The sequence below is a fragment of the Eulemur rufifrons genome, chromosome 16 (genome assembly GCF_041146395.1).
Source record: "Eulemur rufifrons isolate Redbay chromosome 16, OSU_ERuf_1, whole genome shotgun sequence".
Classification (NCBI taxonomy): domain Eukaryota; kingdom Metazoa; phylum Chordata; class Mammalia; order Primates; family Lemuridae; genus Eulemur; species Eulemur rufifrons.
In genome coordinates this window covers 43,782,400-43,798,645 of record NC_090998.1, presented here as the reverse complement: position 1 = coordinate 43,798,645, position 16,246 = coordinate 43,782,400, and the positions used below count along the sequence as shown (strand labels likewise).

The 16,246-nt window shown below is 37.7% G+C and overlaps 1 protein-coding gene across 3 annotated transcripts in view; it reads left to right on the top strand.

Annotated features, from left to right (window-relative positions):
* The window catches only part of SARNP (SAP domain containing ribonucleoprotein), a 52,448-nt gene that overhangs the window by 12,162 nt on the left and 24,040 nt on the right, over nucleotides 1–16,246 (top strand). For all 3 annotated transcript variants that reach the window (XR_011235718.1, XM_069490084.1, XM_069490085.1), the window contains exons 3-9: nucleotides 399–445; nucleotides 673–740; nucleotides 4,028–4,079; nucleotides 4,921–4,994; nucleotides 5,453–5,481; nucleotides 9,014–9,036; nucleotides 10,488–10,556. Coding sequence is in view for 2 of the 3 variants with exons in the window: in XM_069490084.1 (XP_069346185.1) it covers nucleotides 399–445; nucleotides 673–740; nucleotides 4,028–4,079; nucleotides 4,921–4,994; nucleotides 5,453–5,481; nucleotides 9,014–9,036; nucleotides 10,488–10,556 (362 nt within the window). In the remaining variant the exon portion in view is untranslated. The remainder of the gene's footprint in view (nucleotides 1–398; nucleotides 446–672; nucleotides 741–4,027; nucleotides 4,080–4,920; nucleotides 4,995–5,452; nucleotides 5,482–9,013; nucleotides 9,037–10,487; nucleotides 10,557–16,246) is intronic.

Sequence of the window (16,246 nt, the reverse complement as noted above, 5' to 3'; positions counted from 1 at the left end):
AAGTTTTTTCATGGTGTCCTTCCTTAAAGAGAAGTCCTTAGTTTTGAGAAATCATCAATTTTTTACATTTCCTTCTGGAGTTTTTTTTTTTTTTTTGGACAAATCCTTCCCAGCACTAAATCTCAAAGATACTCTTCCATATTACTTTTTAAATTAATTTTGTAGTTTGACCTTATTACATTTAGTTCTTCAGTCTAGCTGGAGTTCAACTTTGTGTTAATGTTAGGTGGAGGTCTGGTTTTAGCTTCTCCAGGTGTACCAAACTTTGTGAGCATCAGTTCTGCCTTCATTATTGAATTTTATTTTGGGAAGGCAAAGTGATTATAATTTTAGCCTTAGTATAGTGATCAAGATAGTTTTGTAGCAGGGCTTGACCTGAATATTTTAATATTCTTTAGCTGAAGAGGAGGCGAATGAAGAAGATGTACTGGGAGATGAAACAGAGGTGAGTTGGATAAAGTAAGGTTAGTCACTGGCCTGGTAATGTGCCCCTGCTTTGGCCACATTGCTTAGCATCTATCATTGGAGGATTTAGATGCTAATTTATTAGGGGAGCATAAGAGGGATATGAAGGTTCTGAGAGACTGTTCACTTTAGAGTTCTGATATTCTTCTGTTGATGGGTATTTACTCTTTTGATTTACGTTAACCATCTTGTTTTATTTCGTTTTAGGAAGAAGAACCAAAGCCCATAGAACTTCCTGTCAAAGAGGAAGAACCCCCTGAAAAAACTGTTGATGTGTAATTATCCTTTTTTATAATCTGAGTACAGAGTAGGCAGTTCGGTTTTTAGTGGGTTTAGTGCTTAACTTTGTTTACCTCTTACATATTCCCATTGGCCTTTTCATCTCTGCTTAGTTCATACATTTTCAAAAGGGTCCACTTCACTCAAAGTACATGGTCCCAGTGAAGCAAAGTAGTTTGTCTCCAGGTAGTTAGAACCAGGTGACTTCAAGCTTAGATATAGTTTAGTTCTGCTAGCCTTTGTTATTCTTTTGTCGGATCACCATAATAGATTATTCTATTACTATAAGGAGAATCTGTACAATTGTCTATCTGGTGTAAAACTGTAAATTCTCTTGCTCTTTATAGAGTTTTATACTTTTACAGAAAAGTATAAAACTGTATATAAGGAGTTTTGTAAGGGAGGAGGGTGTTGGGCAGAGGTTATGTTTCTCAAGTAACACTGTATTCTCTCTTGCTTTTTGATTTACAGTGGAGGAGGGGAGGACAAAATCTAGAGTGGAAAGTGGATCTCGATTTGTTTAAACTATCCCACAAGGTTGATCATAAACATCTTTGATTTGGGGCTCTTTCCACAAATGTCTGGCCATTTTGTACTTCAGCACACTAAGAACAGTTGAGTCCCTTTTAACATTTTTGTTCCTCATAGCTGTGTTAATGCATTAATTATAAAAAGCAATATATGTACAAATAAAAAGTCAAACAGTACATAGAGGAGTATACATATTGAAAATTAAGTACCCCTTGTATCCACGGCCATCTGACTTTGCAGAAGTTTTTAGTACAGTACATTATTTCAGAATATTTTATATATCATGTCTGTGTATGTATGTATATGTGTATGTGTATATATAGATGCATATATACACACTTTCTTGATTTTTTTTCACATCTGGAGATTTTTCTATATTATCATAATATCCTTATTTAAATGTTAGTTCCATGCTAGACATGATTGTATTTTACATGTATTCTTATTTAATCCTCACATTGAGCCTATGAAGTAGGGATAATTATAGTAAGTCTTTTTTTTTTTTTTAGCTTGTTATGGGAAATTATAAGTATATACAAAAGTCATAAGAAAAATATAATAGACCCTCATCTACCCATCATTCAGATTTAGTAATAATCAACTTAGAACCTTATTGTTTTCTTTTTTTTTTTTTTCCCCCTTCTCAGTTTGAATCTGGATTTCAGGAACCTTATTCTTTCTGGCATCTAATAGTATTCCATTCTGTGGTTGAACAGTAATGTATTTCACCAGTTTCGTGTTGATGGACATTTAGATTATTCATAAAAGCAAAAAAAAAAAAGAAAACATAGTGCTGTATGTCCTCATCCAACTATTTATAGTTGCACAAGTATGTTCATAGAATAAATTCCTAGCAGTGGATTGGCTTCATCACAGATGGTGTACACTTAATATTTTGGTAGATTTTTGTCAAATATTATTTTCTAAAGCCATTTAGTTATCTTCCCATCTTAGGAGGTTTATGATTAGACATAGTGCCTTGAGAAAATGATTTAGTGGGATAGTTTTAAAATAGAGATGTTTTAGGGGCTTCTGGGACAAGAAGGAAGATCAAGTGAATACAATAATTGACTTTTGTGCATTAAAAAAATAGAGGTTGTAAATTTGAAGAAATTTATTCATAGAATATGTAAAATGTGTAATTCTCTTGTTCAGGGGGCTTTAATTCTATTAAATTTCAAAACAAGGAAATTGAAAGTGTGTGGGGAGTGGTAATTTTGCTTTTTGGAGGGATAGTCACGATTAGACTAAAGTATATACAGAAAGATTCTGGGTCCCTGGATTTTAGGGAGTGTTTTATATATGACTGTGGTAGGAGAGAAATTTTTCACTGAAGAGTGGAAATTTCCCATGAGTCCGAGAATGTGATGTATATTTATTGCTTGAGTGTAATTGTGCCTGAGGGAATTGGAATAGAGCGGAAGGAAGCTTCCTCTCTGTGGTTCCCTTTCTGCCATGAGATGTACTGCAGTGATTGTGCTTCAGGATGGGAATGTGGAGGAAGTCATTAGTCTGGAGTTGAGGGAGAGAACTGCTCTCTTAATGGCATTAGACTTCAAGTAAAACGTTAAACTTTTTTGGCCTTTTGTGCCTGAATAAGGCAGAGGATTAGGGAAGGATGTCCAGGAAATGGGAAGAATTTAGAAATTTCTTTAAAAGTCGGAATATTCAGGACTAATTTAGATTCTTTGAATATTTAAAAGGAGATCCCATTACTTCATCTGAGGTTCTTCAAAAATATACCTGTGTTTCTAGTTTGATCCCCCCCAAACACCAAAGCAATTAAATATTGTAGGGCTTAGTTATGGTCAGTAGGGGGCACCCATTGCTTGTCTGTCAGTCCCAGGACCTCCAATAAAAGGATGGAGGAAAGAGTAAGTTCCTGTTCTAGAATTGCTTCCTCTGAAAATGTCATTAAACCATTACTACCTTTCAGGGCATCAAATGGGAAAAGTGTCCGGGATATTGGAACAAAAGCCGCCCATGTCTCTAAATGAAGGACCTTAATGAGACTGGTTATGACCCACAGTTTTATGGGAGTTGTTTGGTGGAGAGTTAATGCCCTTCCATTTATCCTGGGTACTTCCGAACTTTCTCTCCCGCCCCTATGGTCCCCCCTCTTTTGTTTTCTCTTAAACCTTTTAACCAGTAACTTACTATGTTTTCCTAATTCAAATTCCCCTTAGCCTTTTTTCTTTCCACTGCCTTTGGCATTTTTATTTGTTCCATTTTGACTGTTTGAGCTGGAGATACGGTCCCCATGGGAGAAATAAGGGATTTTTAAAAGAAGGAAACCAGGCCTTGTAGGAGCACTCATTAATTGTTGTGATGAAAATTGAGAGTTGGTATTTAAATGAGGGCTGGAAGGATAGTCATTAGTCCAAAAGTAAATTTAAAAGTTCCTGAAAGCAATTGAGATGGTTTCTGATGTTTTTTGAGTGTTTCTCTTCAGCCCAATGTATTGAACCAGACTTCTTCCCTGATTACTTTCTATATCCCTTAGCTAAAGTAGCTTAGCCTGTTATTTGAACTCTTCTCAATAGGTGACAATTCAAAGAATCAAAGTTCTAATGGACTTGATGTTTCTTCGTACTAAGGGGTGGCAGAGCTATAGGGCAGAGGATGTAAGTCAGGTCAATTCTTATACATTACTAAGGTTTTGTTTTAGAATACCAGTTTTCTGATTTTTAAAAATTTCTTTCTTATTTAAAATAAATAAATGTCATAAAAAAATCTCTTTCTTCTTTTCCAGGGCAGCAGAGAAGAAAGTGGTAAAAATTACATCTGAAATACCACAGACTGAGGTAGGTATTCTTTTCCCTAGTAGAACAGTCTCTGCATTTCTCTCTCTCTTACCTTTCATTTTATCTGCCTTATCATTTTAAAATTTATTGACAGGCAGAAAATCAGTATTGACAGATTTTGGTGTTGATACATTTCTCTACCAGTTAGTTTTTGGAAAATATTTGGGCTGCCATAGTGGGTAGTGACCTTTGAAGCTGTAGTCTTTTTTGTATATAGTACCATGATCTTAATGGTGACTAGCTCTTTAAGATGTTTAACAACCTAGGATTAGAGTTTGGGATGTTTGTACCTTGAAAAAGTAATGGTAGATGTCAGTCTTATGTTGCTACTCGCTGGTAGGTGAGATTGAAGTTTCTCTGAATTGTCTCAATTATCTCCAAAACCATGTTCCAGTTGAGATCCTGTGTTCAGTTTTGTACCCCTCAAAATAGAGAATTATTAAAAACTCTTTTCTAATGGCATAAGACAACACTGCCTCATTTTTAACTGAAAGAGTACCACTAGTGTTGGAACCAAGCTGTTCCTTTGATCCCTTTTCAAAGGTCAACCAAACACAGCTTTTGTCTTCTTGGCTTCATGCAGTATGTAGGTTTTATTTTATTTTATTCCTCTCTTTTGTTTTTGAGGGCATGAATGTAATAATAGTCTTACTGTGTTTGCTTTCTGGAAAGGGCTGTTAATTCCCAATATGGACACAACCTGATATCCTCTTTGTCACTATTGTCAGTTTAGACCTTAAGAAATTACTCCTGATGTTCTTAAAATACCCACCTATAACCAACTTTTTTAAACCGGAAGTTGAATTTTTCTCTACCCCTTCTTTTGTCTGTTTTCACTTAGAGAATGCAGAAGAGGGCTGAACGATTCAATGTACCTGTGAGCTTGGAGAGTAAAAAAGCTGCGAGGGCAGCTAGGTGAGTGTCCCCAGCCTTTTGGGCCTGAGATGGTGATATGGTAATAAAGGGGAGGAGACACACGATCCTAGATTTTCAATATAATTGTTCATTTTAAGTAGAATAGAGACTTGTTGAAAGGAAATGAACACTTTTGGGGTTCTATTCAGAATATCTCTACTAATTTGGATGTAGGAGCTATAGATTGGGCTTTGTTATTGAGCAGGGTTTTTGTAATGATAAAAGTCAGGAACTGACTGCTACTCCTGATTCTGATAAGCCTTCCTTTTAGCTTATTCTCTGGACTCTTGGTGAGAAGGAGAGTAAACTGGACCTCTTTCATGGGGTTGTTAGAATTAGCTAATGATTGCAAGGCTTGAGATCACAAGCAAGAAGTGTCATATGTACACTTGAAACGGAAACAGACAACCAGGAGTGTGAACAGCTTCCTAACATTTAGCTTGTTCTTTTTTCTATAGGTTTGGGATTTCTTCAGTTCCAACAAAAGGTAAGTGTACAGAGACTCCTCTGAGAAAGTTATCTTTATATTCTTTCTTTTCTGACATAACAGATTTCATTTCTCCAAAATAAGGTAAACTTGTTAGTTCTAGAAGCCCTTAAGAGGTTATAACATTAACCTCTTTGTTTTAGATAAAATTATAATTGCCTTCCTGGGCATTTAAGAAAAGGTACTGAAGTTGTAAAAGGTTAGGAACTGCCAACCTTTGTCTTCCTTTTCTTTTTTCTTTTCTTTTTTTTGAGACAGAGTCTCACTTTGTTGCCCGGGCTAGAGTGCCGTGGCGTCAGCCTAGCTCACAGCAACCTCACACTCCTGGACTCAAGCGATCCTTTAGCCTCAGCCTCCCAAGTAGCTGGGACTACAGGCATGCGCCACCATGCCTGGCTAATTTTTTCTGCATATTTTTAGTTGTCCAGGAAATTTCTTTCTATTTTTAGTAGAGACTTGGGTCTCACTCTTGCTCAGGCTGATCTTGAACTCCTGAGCTCAAACAATCCACCCGCCTTGGCCTCCCAGAGTGCTAGGATTCATTACAAGGGTGAGCCACCGCGCCCGTCCTGTCTTCCTTTCCTTGAACATCATTAGTGAGGTTTCTGATACTTTGCTTACGTATTCTAGTGTCTCATCAGCATAAAATTATTGTGTACCTATCCAGTGTTATACTAGCTAGTATAAGTGGTAAAAGGGAAAAGAATGTCTTTTACCTTAACAGTTTTACTTCTAGGAACTCATAAGGAAATAATCTTGAATGTACTTAAAGATACCACTACCAGGATTATCACAGCATTATTTATAATGATCAATAAATAGAAACAACCAAATATATAACAGAATTGTTTAAATAAATGTGTGCCCATAGTATATTTTATAGTATTGAAGACCTATACTATGTTTAAAATGATATTGAAAAATATTTATCAAAGAGTTATTAATGAAAAAAATACAATAATATACTCCCATTTTAGTTATAAAAGAGTACATTATGGATAGGGAAAAAGATTAGAAAGCTATAGAATTGACCTTGAACAATATGAGTTTGAACTGCATGCATCCACTTATACTCAGATTTTTTTCAGTAAATTAATTTGGCCCTCTGTATCTGAGGATTCATCACAACCAAACTCTGTTCAAAAATACAGATACAGTATACTCCGGATGTGAAAGCTGTGGATATGGAGGGTCGACTTTTCATATCTCCTGTGGGACCTAAGCATTTGTGGACTTTGGTATCTGGGGGAGGGTTCTGGAACCAATTCCCTCCATGGATACTGAGGGATGACTGTATACTATTATAAATTATTAGCACTCATCATCCCACTCTCTGATTGGTGGGATTTTGAGTGCTTGCTTTTTGCTTGTCTTTGTTTTTTAAATCCATACAATGAATATATATTACTTTGGTAATAAATTAGTGGAAATAGTTATTATTTTGAAAAAGAACATAACCCCTGTTCTCAGAGACTTACAATTTAAATGTAGTCTTCTGGTCCAATCCAGTCTTCTTAGTGACCTGTCAGTAGTTTTAAGTGGGTAAGAAAATGTCCTCAGAGATCTTCTTGTAGTGTTTTTCTGTGCTTTTAAGAAGACAAGGAAAAAAAAAAAAAAGAAAACAAAAAAGACAAGAAAAGTTCTGGACACTTTCACTAAGGTCCCCCCACCCTCCACCTGGGAGACAGGATCTTGCTCTGTCACCTAGGCTGGAGTGCAGTGACACTATCATAGCTCATTGCAACCTCAAATTCTTGGGCTCAAGTGATCCTCCGACCTCAGCCTTCCAAGTAGCTGGGACTATAGGTGTATGCTGCCACCCACACCTGGCTAATTTTTAACAGTTTTTTGTAGAGACAGAGTCTCACTATGTTGCCCAGGCTGGTCTTGAACTCCTGGCCTCAAGTGATCCTCCCACCTTGGCCACTCAAAGTTCTGGTGGGATTACAGGCATGAGCCACTGCACTGGCCTCACTAAGTATTTTAGAAACAAAATATTTTCTGGCTCTTCGTTATATCAAGAGAGATAGAATTGGCGAAAATACAACAGAAATGATTAAAGGTGGTGCTATTTGAGGAAAGACAAAAGCTAAAATTAATAGTCTGAAAAGGAAACCTGATCTATAAAATAACATATAGTTAACATTTGCTGTGTTATATAATTGTAACATCCTAGAACTACAGAGTAACTCTTTAAAGAACAGAATTTGGGAACATTTAAAAGGAAGTTTTTTTGTTTGTTTGTTTTTGTTTTTTTGAGACAGAGTCTCACTCTGTTGCCCGGGCTAGAGTGCCATGGCGTCAGCCTAGCTCACAGCAACCTCAAACTCCTGGGCTCAAGCAATCCTCCTGCCTCAGCCTCCTGAGTAGCTGGGACTACAGGCATGCGCCACCATGCCCGGCTAATTTTTCTATATATATTTTTAGCCGTCCATATAATTTCTTTATATTTTTAGTAGAGATGGGGTCTTGCTCTTGCTCAGGCTGGTCTCGAACTCCAAACTCCTGACCTCGAGCGATCCTCCCGCCTCGGCCTCCCAGAGTGCTAGGATTACAGGCGTGGGCCACTGCGCCCGGCCAAAAGGAGGTATTTTTTTAAAGAAATTCTGAAAAATTTGACGTAAATAATTATTTGAATAGGTTAGGGTTGGGCCTAGAGGCCAATTTACTACTTGCTTCTTGGTGGTAATTTCAGGGAAAAAAAATTGGTCTTAAGAAGCCATAGTTTCAACTCATGATAGTAGTTTTGCTCGTTTGTCCAGATATAATCTCTTCTTTTTTAACAGCTTTACTGAGATTCAATTCATATATCATAGAGCTCATCCATTTAAGGTACATAATTCATTGTTTTTTTACTATATTCACAGGATTGTGCAACCATCATCACAGTAATCATCACCCCAAAAAGAAACCCTGTGCCCGTTAGCTGTTATCTCCCATTCCCTCTTCCCTTCTAGCCCTAAGCAACCTCTAATTTTTTTCTATTTAAATTTGCCTTCATATAAATGAAATCATACAATATGTGACTGGCTTCTTTCACTTAGCATCGTTTTCAAAGTTCATCTATGTTGTAGCATGTCTCACTACTTCATTCCTTTTTATTGCTGAATAATACTCCATTATATGGATATACCACATTTTATCTAATCAATTGATGATATTTGGGTTGTTTTCACTTTTTGTCTAATATGAATAATGCTGCCATGAAATTTGTATACAAGTTTTTGTGTAGATACATGTTTTCATTTTTCCTGGATATATATCTAGGAGTGGAATTGCTGGGTCATATGTAACTTTATGTTTAACTTTCTGAGGAACTACAAAACTGTTTCCAAAGTAGCCATACCATTTTATGTTCCTGCCAGCAGTGAATGGAGACATGATCTCTAGATGCAATTTCTTTCTTTTCCATTGTAGGATAAAGGATATGTGTTCTGTATACTGCTTTTATGTTGACTACTTTGATTTGAAGATTGTTGACTTCTTTTATGACTAATAAAACTATTAAAAAAAACTTTGTTTCCTTCCTTAGGTCTGTCATCTGACACCAATATGGTAAGAAATCTTTTTTTATCCCTTGCACACCCAGATCTTAACTCTGTATAGCTAGTTTTAAAGTTATAGACTCAGATCAGAGGAACTGAGATCATGAATTTGGTGACTGTTTCTGTACAATGTTGTGTGTTCTGAATTTTAAAAAAAAGTTTAGGCCGGGCACGGTGGCTCACGCCTGTAATCCTAGCACTCTGGGAGGCCGAGGCGGGTGGATCGCTCTAGGTCAGGAGTTCGAGACCAGCCTGAGCAACAGCGAGACCCCGTCTCTACTAAAAATAGAAAGAAATTATATGGACAACTAAAAATATATATGGAAAAAATTAGCTGGGAGCATGCTAGAGTGCAGTGGCATCATCATAGCTCACTGCAACCTCAAACTGCTGGGCTCAGGCAATCCTCTTGCCTCAGCTACCTAAGTAGCTGGGACTACAGACATGTGCTACCATGCCTGGCTAATTTTTTTTATTTTTTGTAGAGACGAGGTCTTACTATGTTGTTCAAGCTGGTCTCTAACTCTGCTGGCCTCAAGTGATCCTCCTCCTAAAGTGCTAGGATTATAGTAGTGAACCACCATACCCAGCTGGATAGTGTCTAATTCTTAATTGCCACAAGAGACTCTATGGGAGCAACTTATGAGTTCTATTTGCAGGTACTGGGTTTTTTTTTTGGAGATTTGGAGACAGGGTCTTGTTCTGTTGCCCAGGCTAAAATGCAGTGGTGCAATCATACGTCTATTTTTTTTTTAACACTATCTATTAAATATAAAATCAGGGAGTTAAGAATTGTCTTCTCGGCCACTGTGTGACCAGTCAGCATGTTTAGAAAGTGGAAACAAATGCTGTGTTGAAGAATATTTAGCTTTGTGAAATTCCACTTTTGGGGTTACTATTTAATATTGTAAGTGAAAGTTAAATATCATTATTGTTAATGAAAATGTCCTAAACATCCTATATACCAAGACTTCCAAGAAAAAGGAGGGAGAATTAAGTTGGGTAGTGGTGATAAACTGTCTGCTGAAGAAGGAAGTACTTCAGTGATAGTTTATTTTTGCTTGGAGTTAGAATTAAGAACTGTTTGCAGAGACTATGTATTGGAATTAATGATTTTGGACTGTTAATGGTAGATGTGTTTGGAGGTGATGATTTAGACATATGTTTGCTTTTTCCTGCAGTGTTTGGCCTACTTGGATCTTAAACTCTCCTTAGGCCCTTGCCATCTTTGGTGAACAAAGGAAACAGGGCTGAATTTTTCATTGCATTCCGGAAGAGGCCTTTTAATAATCAATGGGATGGATAGGTGCTACTTAGTTTCCTACTTTGTCGCATAGGGCATCTTTGATGTTATAGGCTTATTTGTACTCTTAGCTTTGGATCATAATTTCTGCCTTTTCAATTTTCTGTTTTAATTTTTAAAAATATGTTCTTTTTTTTTTTACCCCCTATGTTTTATAGGTTAACCTGGATAAGCTAAAGGAAAGAGCTCAAAGATTTGGTTTGAATGTGTCTTCAATCTCCAGAAAGGTAATGTATATTGGACAGAAGTGCTATTTTTGCAACATTAGAGCAGCTTGGGGGCCATATAGACTGGAAATGACTCTCATGAGAATTTAGCTGGCTACTCAGCACTTTATTTCACATACTGCTTTGAATATCACCTCCTCATACTGAGTATTGGTTACATCGTAGGAATTGTTTCACAAGCTGTTATTTTTTTCCACAGACTGTTTTCATAGTTTTCACCAGGCTGTTTGAGCATGGTCTATATTTCTCTTGGTTAAGATGTTGAATTCAGTGATGCTAAAACTTATTACATGTATTTTAACTTCTGATATAGACATAATGGAAATTAAATAACCAGGAGAAGACTGTCCTGTCTTTAGGTCAAAGGTATATAGAAACAACACTTGGAGGTTCTGGGGAACAAAAATAAGAAAGTTATTTCGTTCTTTTTGCCCCCTTGCTAACTGATACTGTTTAGCTTATTAAGCAAGATGACTTTGTTGACACCATGCTTTGTGGGGTGATCAGTTCTCCAGGGCATAGCTGCTTTTGGAGTTTTGCTAGGTACATTGGAGAAATGGTAAGGCCTTATTTTCCTGTTTGCCTAGAGGGAGGTGATCTCTTAATTTTTGTTCTTTGAGAATGGGAGCATGTTTCTTGGTTGTTGAAGTGGTGGCAGGGTATTTCAAAGAGCAAAAGCATCATTTACAAAAAAATCTTCTAGCACTCTGGGAGGCCGAGACGGATGGATTGTTTGAGCCCAGGAGTTCGAGACCAGCCTGAGCAAGAGCAAGACTCTGTCTCTACTGAAAATAGAAAGAAATTAGCTGGACAACTAAAAATATATAGAAGAAATTAGCCAGGCATGGTGGTGCATGCCTGTAGTAGTCCCAGCTATTCTGGAGGCTGAGGCAGAAGGATTGCTTGAGCCCAGGAGTTTGAGGTTGCTGTGAGCTAGGCTGATGCTGTGTCATTCTACCCCAGACAACAGAGTGAGACTCTGTCTCAAAAAAAAAAAAAAAAATCCTTATTTCTGACTGTGGTATGAAAACATTTAGCTCTTTAGAAAGCCATTGGAAGAAACTGAACTGATATTGGTTATATTTCTGCTTAGGATAAAAACTAAGCACTAAAAGTTATTATTGTGCTGCTATGCAACACATAACCTTGCACACAACTTTGCTCCATCTTGCTTCCATTTAGGTTATGTTTTTGTTGTTTAGCAGAAATATAAAATTAGGTCTGTGTGCCTAACATGATGCGGAGACCATAGATGCTTAGAGGGAATACTAGCTGGTTTACGTGAAATAAGAACATGAGTTGAGAGGCAGGGTATGTGATTTTTAAACTACATACAGCTTAATTGCGAAGAACCATTATAAACCAAAAGTCATTTGTGTTGTGCTAGATGGCCAGGGAGAAGGGTGCCTTGGATCTGGGGCCCTGGTTCTCATCTGTCTCCTTTTGTGTATGAGGTCTAGATGTCTGAGAACTCCAGCAATAACTTCACCCCATTTTTGAGGGAATTGTCTGTGTTTCTATATTCCTTCAGAATTTACAAAATTGAACATAGTATCTTCTACTATTTGGTCCATATGGACACATTGCTGAGAGGAATTTGTCCATCAACACTATACTGTCTACCTGAGTTATTTTTATAGTATTTCATTACAGAGATATTGGCTCAGCCCTTTCTCTTCCCTTCCCTAGAATCTTTCTCCATATTTGTCCTATTTTCATTTTTAGTCCACAGGAAGCTGAATAAAACAAAGAGATACCTTTATTAACTTTGTGACCTTGAACAAATTACTAAACTTCTTTGAGCCTCATCAGTAAAGCTTAGAGTAATATCAAAAACCTGATTGTGAAGAGTAAATAATTATATGGAGTATTTGAAATTACCTAACACAGTGACACTTTGACCCTCAGTAAATGTTAGTTTTCTTCCTTTTTTCTTAGTTCAATTCTGTCAGTAAGCTGGCTTGATGACCTTAATTGAGTCAATTAACTTTTGTGTTTTAGCTGATCATTGATAAGATTTCAGCTCCTATTTTAAATCTCTGGAGGGTGGTAATCTGATAATGGTAATTGGCAAAACTCTGGCTATGAGCTTCCTTCTCTGACAACACGCATTGTCAATATATATAGCGCATATATACACACACACATACATGCCAAAATAGTACTTCTCAAATTACCTGTGGCAAAAAACTAGTTTTTAAAAAGTTCTAATTTGTTGCAGAGTGATACTTTTGTAAAATACAATTAAAATGTCACAGCAATGTTAAATTATTGTGGAAGTTTCTAAACATCTTCAATTCCTGGACTGCTGCAAACTGGTGAGAAACAGGTTGGAGACCAGCATCAGGAGGCAGACCATATTTTGAGTAGCACTTTACTAGAATATATATGGTTTCCAGGGACTACTTTGCTTGGTGGTTTGTGACTTTTTGAGATGTCCTCTTTCAATATAGATTCTGTTTACATTAATCATAAATCTAAATTTGCAGAACCTTCCTAATTTTAACAGTTTAATTTGGCCCATAAACCATTGCAGTGTCCCAGAAATGGTGATATTTTGCTGTCTAGACCAGCACTGACCAATAGAACTTATTTTAAGCAGCCACATGTGGCTAGTGGCTACTGTATTAGATGACTCAGGTCTAACTTACATCTTCCACAAAACTTTCACACTTGGAAGTGGCATAGAAATCCTTTATCAGACCGTGTATTTGGATCATTGTTTCTGTAACCCAGGATTTTTTAATACATGTAGAAAATATAAGCAGTTTCAGAGTGAATCTGTGGAAGGAGAGAAGTTAGAAGAAAGGGAATAAGAGATAGGAAAAGGAAGGATTTTTTTTTTTTCTAGAACTTAGTGTTCTAGACCCAAATTCTAAGATTTCAAGTGGCTACATTCACTGGTGAGAGTTGTCTGGTTCAGAGTCTTGTGCTTAGCTAGTCTTTATCACCAGAGATGAGTTATTACCTAGTATTTCTTTGGTTGGCCAAGGTTAATGACATGATTGAGTTTGTATTTATGGAACTCTCAGATCAGCATACGTCTGTCCACCTCATTCTAGGATTCTGGGTTCCGTTATAGCCTCCTAAGTTTTATAATTCTCTAGGCACAGATTTTATTCAGTTAGATGTGGTGCAAATAGTGGAAATTAGTAGGTAATGTGAAGATGCCTCTTCTCCATCCTAACATTCTAAACAGGACAATGAGAAACTCACCTTCTGTCATCTCCATTGCACAGGGTTTGAGTTTGCTTAATCCAGTTTAAGCAATCCAGATTGCTTGCTGATTTCTTTTCAGTGGACTTTGCTGTAGACCAGTATATTATATGAATAAAAAGAGGAAGTGTGTGAGAGCAAATGAGCCATAGATCAGATAGTGGTTTTTTGTTTTTTTTTTTTTTGAGACAGAGTCTCACTCTGTTGCCCGGGCTAGAGTGTGGCATCAGCCTAGCTCCCTAGCTCACAGCAACCTCAAACTCCTGGGCTCAAGCAGTCCTACTGCCTCAGCCTCCCAAGTAGCTGGGACTACAGGCATGCGCCACCATGCCCAGCTAATTTTTTGTATATGTATATTTTTAGCTGTCCAGATAATTTCTATTTTTTAGTAGAGACGGGGTCTCCCTCTTGCTCAGGCTGGTCTTGAATTTATGACCTCGAGCGATCCTCCCCCCTCGGCCTCCCAGAGTGCTAGGATTACAGGCGTGAGCCACCACACCCAGCCCAGATAGTGTTTATGATTGGTTTTTTTTTTTTTTAGACTGTCATAATCAGTTCATCTCCTCTTCATATTTTAGATTTGTGGCTTGACCATATTACAAATTTGAGGAAACTGAATCTCTGTTATTCTTTCTAGGCTGACTTTTGCATGACTGCTCATATATTTCAGTTTTCAGCTCCACTAGTATACTATACACACTTTAGGCACTACACAGAAAGTTAAAGAAATCTGGCTCTCTCCTGCCCTCCCCCCAAATCATCTCCCCTTTTCCCTCTGCCCAGGAAAAGTCTGTTCGTTCATGTTTCCAGCTCAAGTCTCAGTGAATAGAATTTTGTTGGTTTAGGGTAATGGGAAGTGACAAGGCAAAGAATGGCACTGGCATTTACAGAAAATTCTTACACAAGAGGCTGTAAATTGTCCCCTCCAACTCTTTGGACTATTTGAGGATAGAATGGCATGCCTTTTCTCATAAGCCTCATGGTGACTGGGCTAAGAAACTTCCCACCCCCCTCAAACAAAACAAAACTCAGATAAATAACATCTGCCTGGTTGGTTCTGATTGCTCCTCAGCTAGGTTTTCTGTCTTGTGCTTGACCAGTTTTTTTTCTCTGTTAGTTTTCCATGGCTCCCAAGAGAAGTAGTGTTTGGGTCAGTACTATTGGTAAAGGATAGGACTTGGCATATAGGAAACTAATCTTTGAAATGAGTGAGAGATAAACAGGGAATAAAGAAGGGAAGCCAGTTCAGCTAATATATGATGGTCAAAAGACATTGGTTTTGGTAAAAACTAAGTCTGAGCTTAGAACTATAGTGTTAACTGATGTATTAATCGCTGATTTGAGTGGATTGTTTTACTTTTTCAAATACTGGCACATTTGGGAAGGAGAAACTTGATACTTTAAGAAGTTATAGGAAATCCCCATTGAGGTGGGGTGTTTTTATTTATTTTTTATTTTTTTAAAGACAGAGTCTTGCTCTGTTGCCTAGGCTAGAGTACACTGGTGTGACCTCAAACTCCTGGGCTCAAGGGATCTTCCTGCCTCAAGCCTCCCATGTAGCTGGTACTACAGTTGCACACCACCACGCCCAGCTAATTTTTAAATTTTTTATAGAGATGGGGACTTGCTATGTTATTCAGGCTGGTCTTGAACTCCTGGCCTCAAGCTATCCTGCCTTGGCCTCCCAAAGTGCTAGGATTACAGGAATGAGCCACTGTGCCTGGCCTAGGTGGGTATTTTTTTTTAAAAAATGAAAACAAGCCCAAGCTCAGGTACTAAGCAGAAAACTGGAGTGTGGTTGATACTCTCCCTGTGCCCCTAGGAATGTGAAGGGCATATGTTACTGACTCTTGATTAGTAGTAGATGATATAGGCATTTGTTATCTCTGTTGACCTTAGTATATATATTATTATTATTTTTATTTTTTTTAGAATGTTTCCCTTTTTTTTTTTATTATTTTATATCATCTTATTGTTATGGGGGATACAGAATTGCAAGTTACATACGTTGCCCATGTACCGCCTTTCCCCCCAAGTCAGAGCTCCAGGCGTGTCTGTTCCCCAGGTAGTGCGCGTTGCACCCATCATGTAGGTATATATCCCTCCCTTCCCCACCCCCCCTTCCCGAGTCAGCACCTTCAAGCATTACCATTCCCCAAACGGTGCGCAATGCATTCATTGTGTAGGCATACCCCCATCCCCTCCCCACCCCCCGACCTTAGTATATTTTCCTTTTTCTCTACTAGAATATTGCTAAGTTTCTCTCCTTGTAGCTCTTCATGTAGGATACTGTCCTGATGAGTTATCTTAAGGCATATTGGCCCTGAAGCCTACTTTTCCCAGATTTGTGATTTTTGCTAGTTTTCTTCCCTGATGATTGTGGTCTGTGTTACACAGTGTCAGAATGTAAAAAGGTTGAAAACAAACTATCCCTCCACTGATGATCTTGTTGTTGAGACTGGTGGCTAGAATAT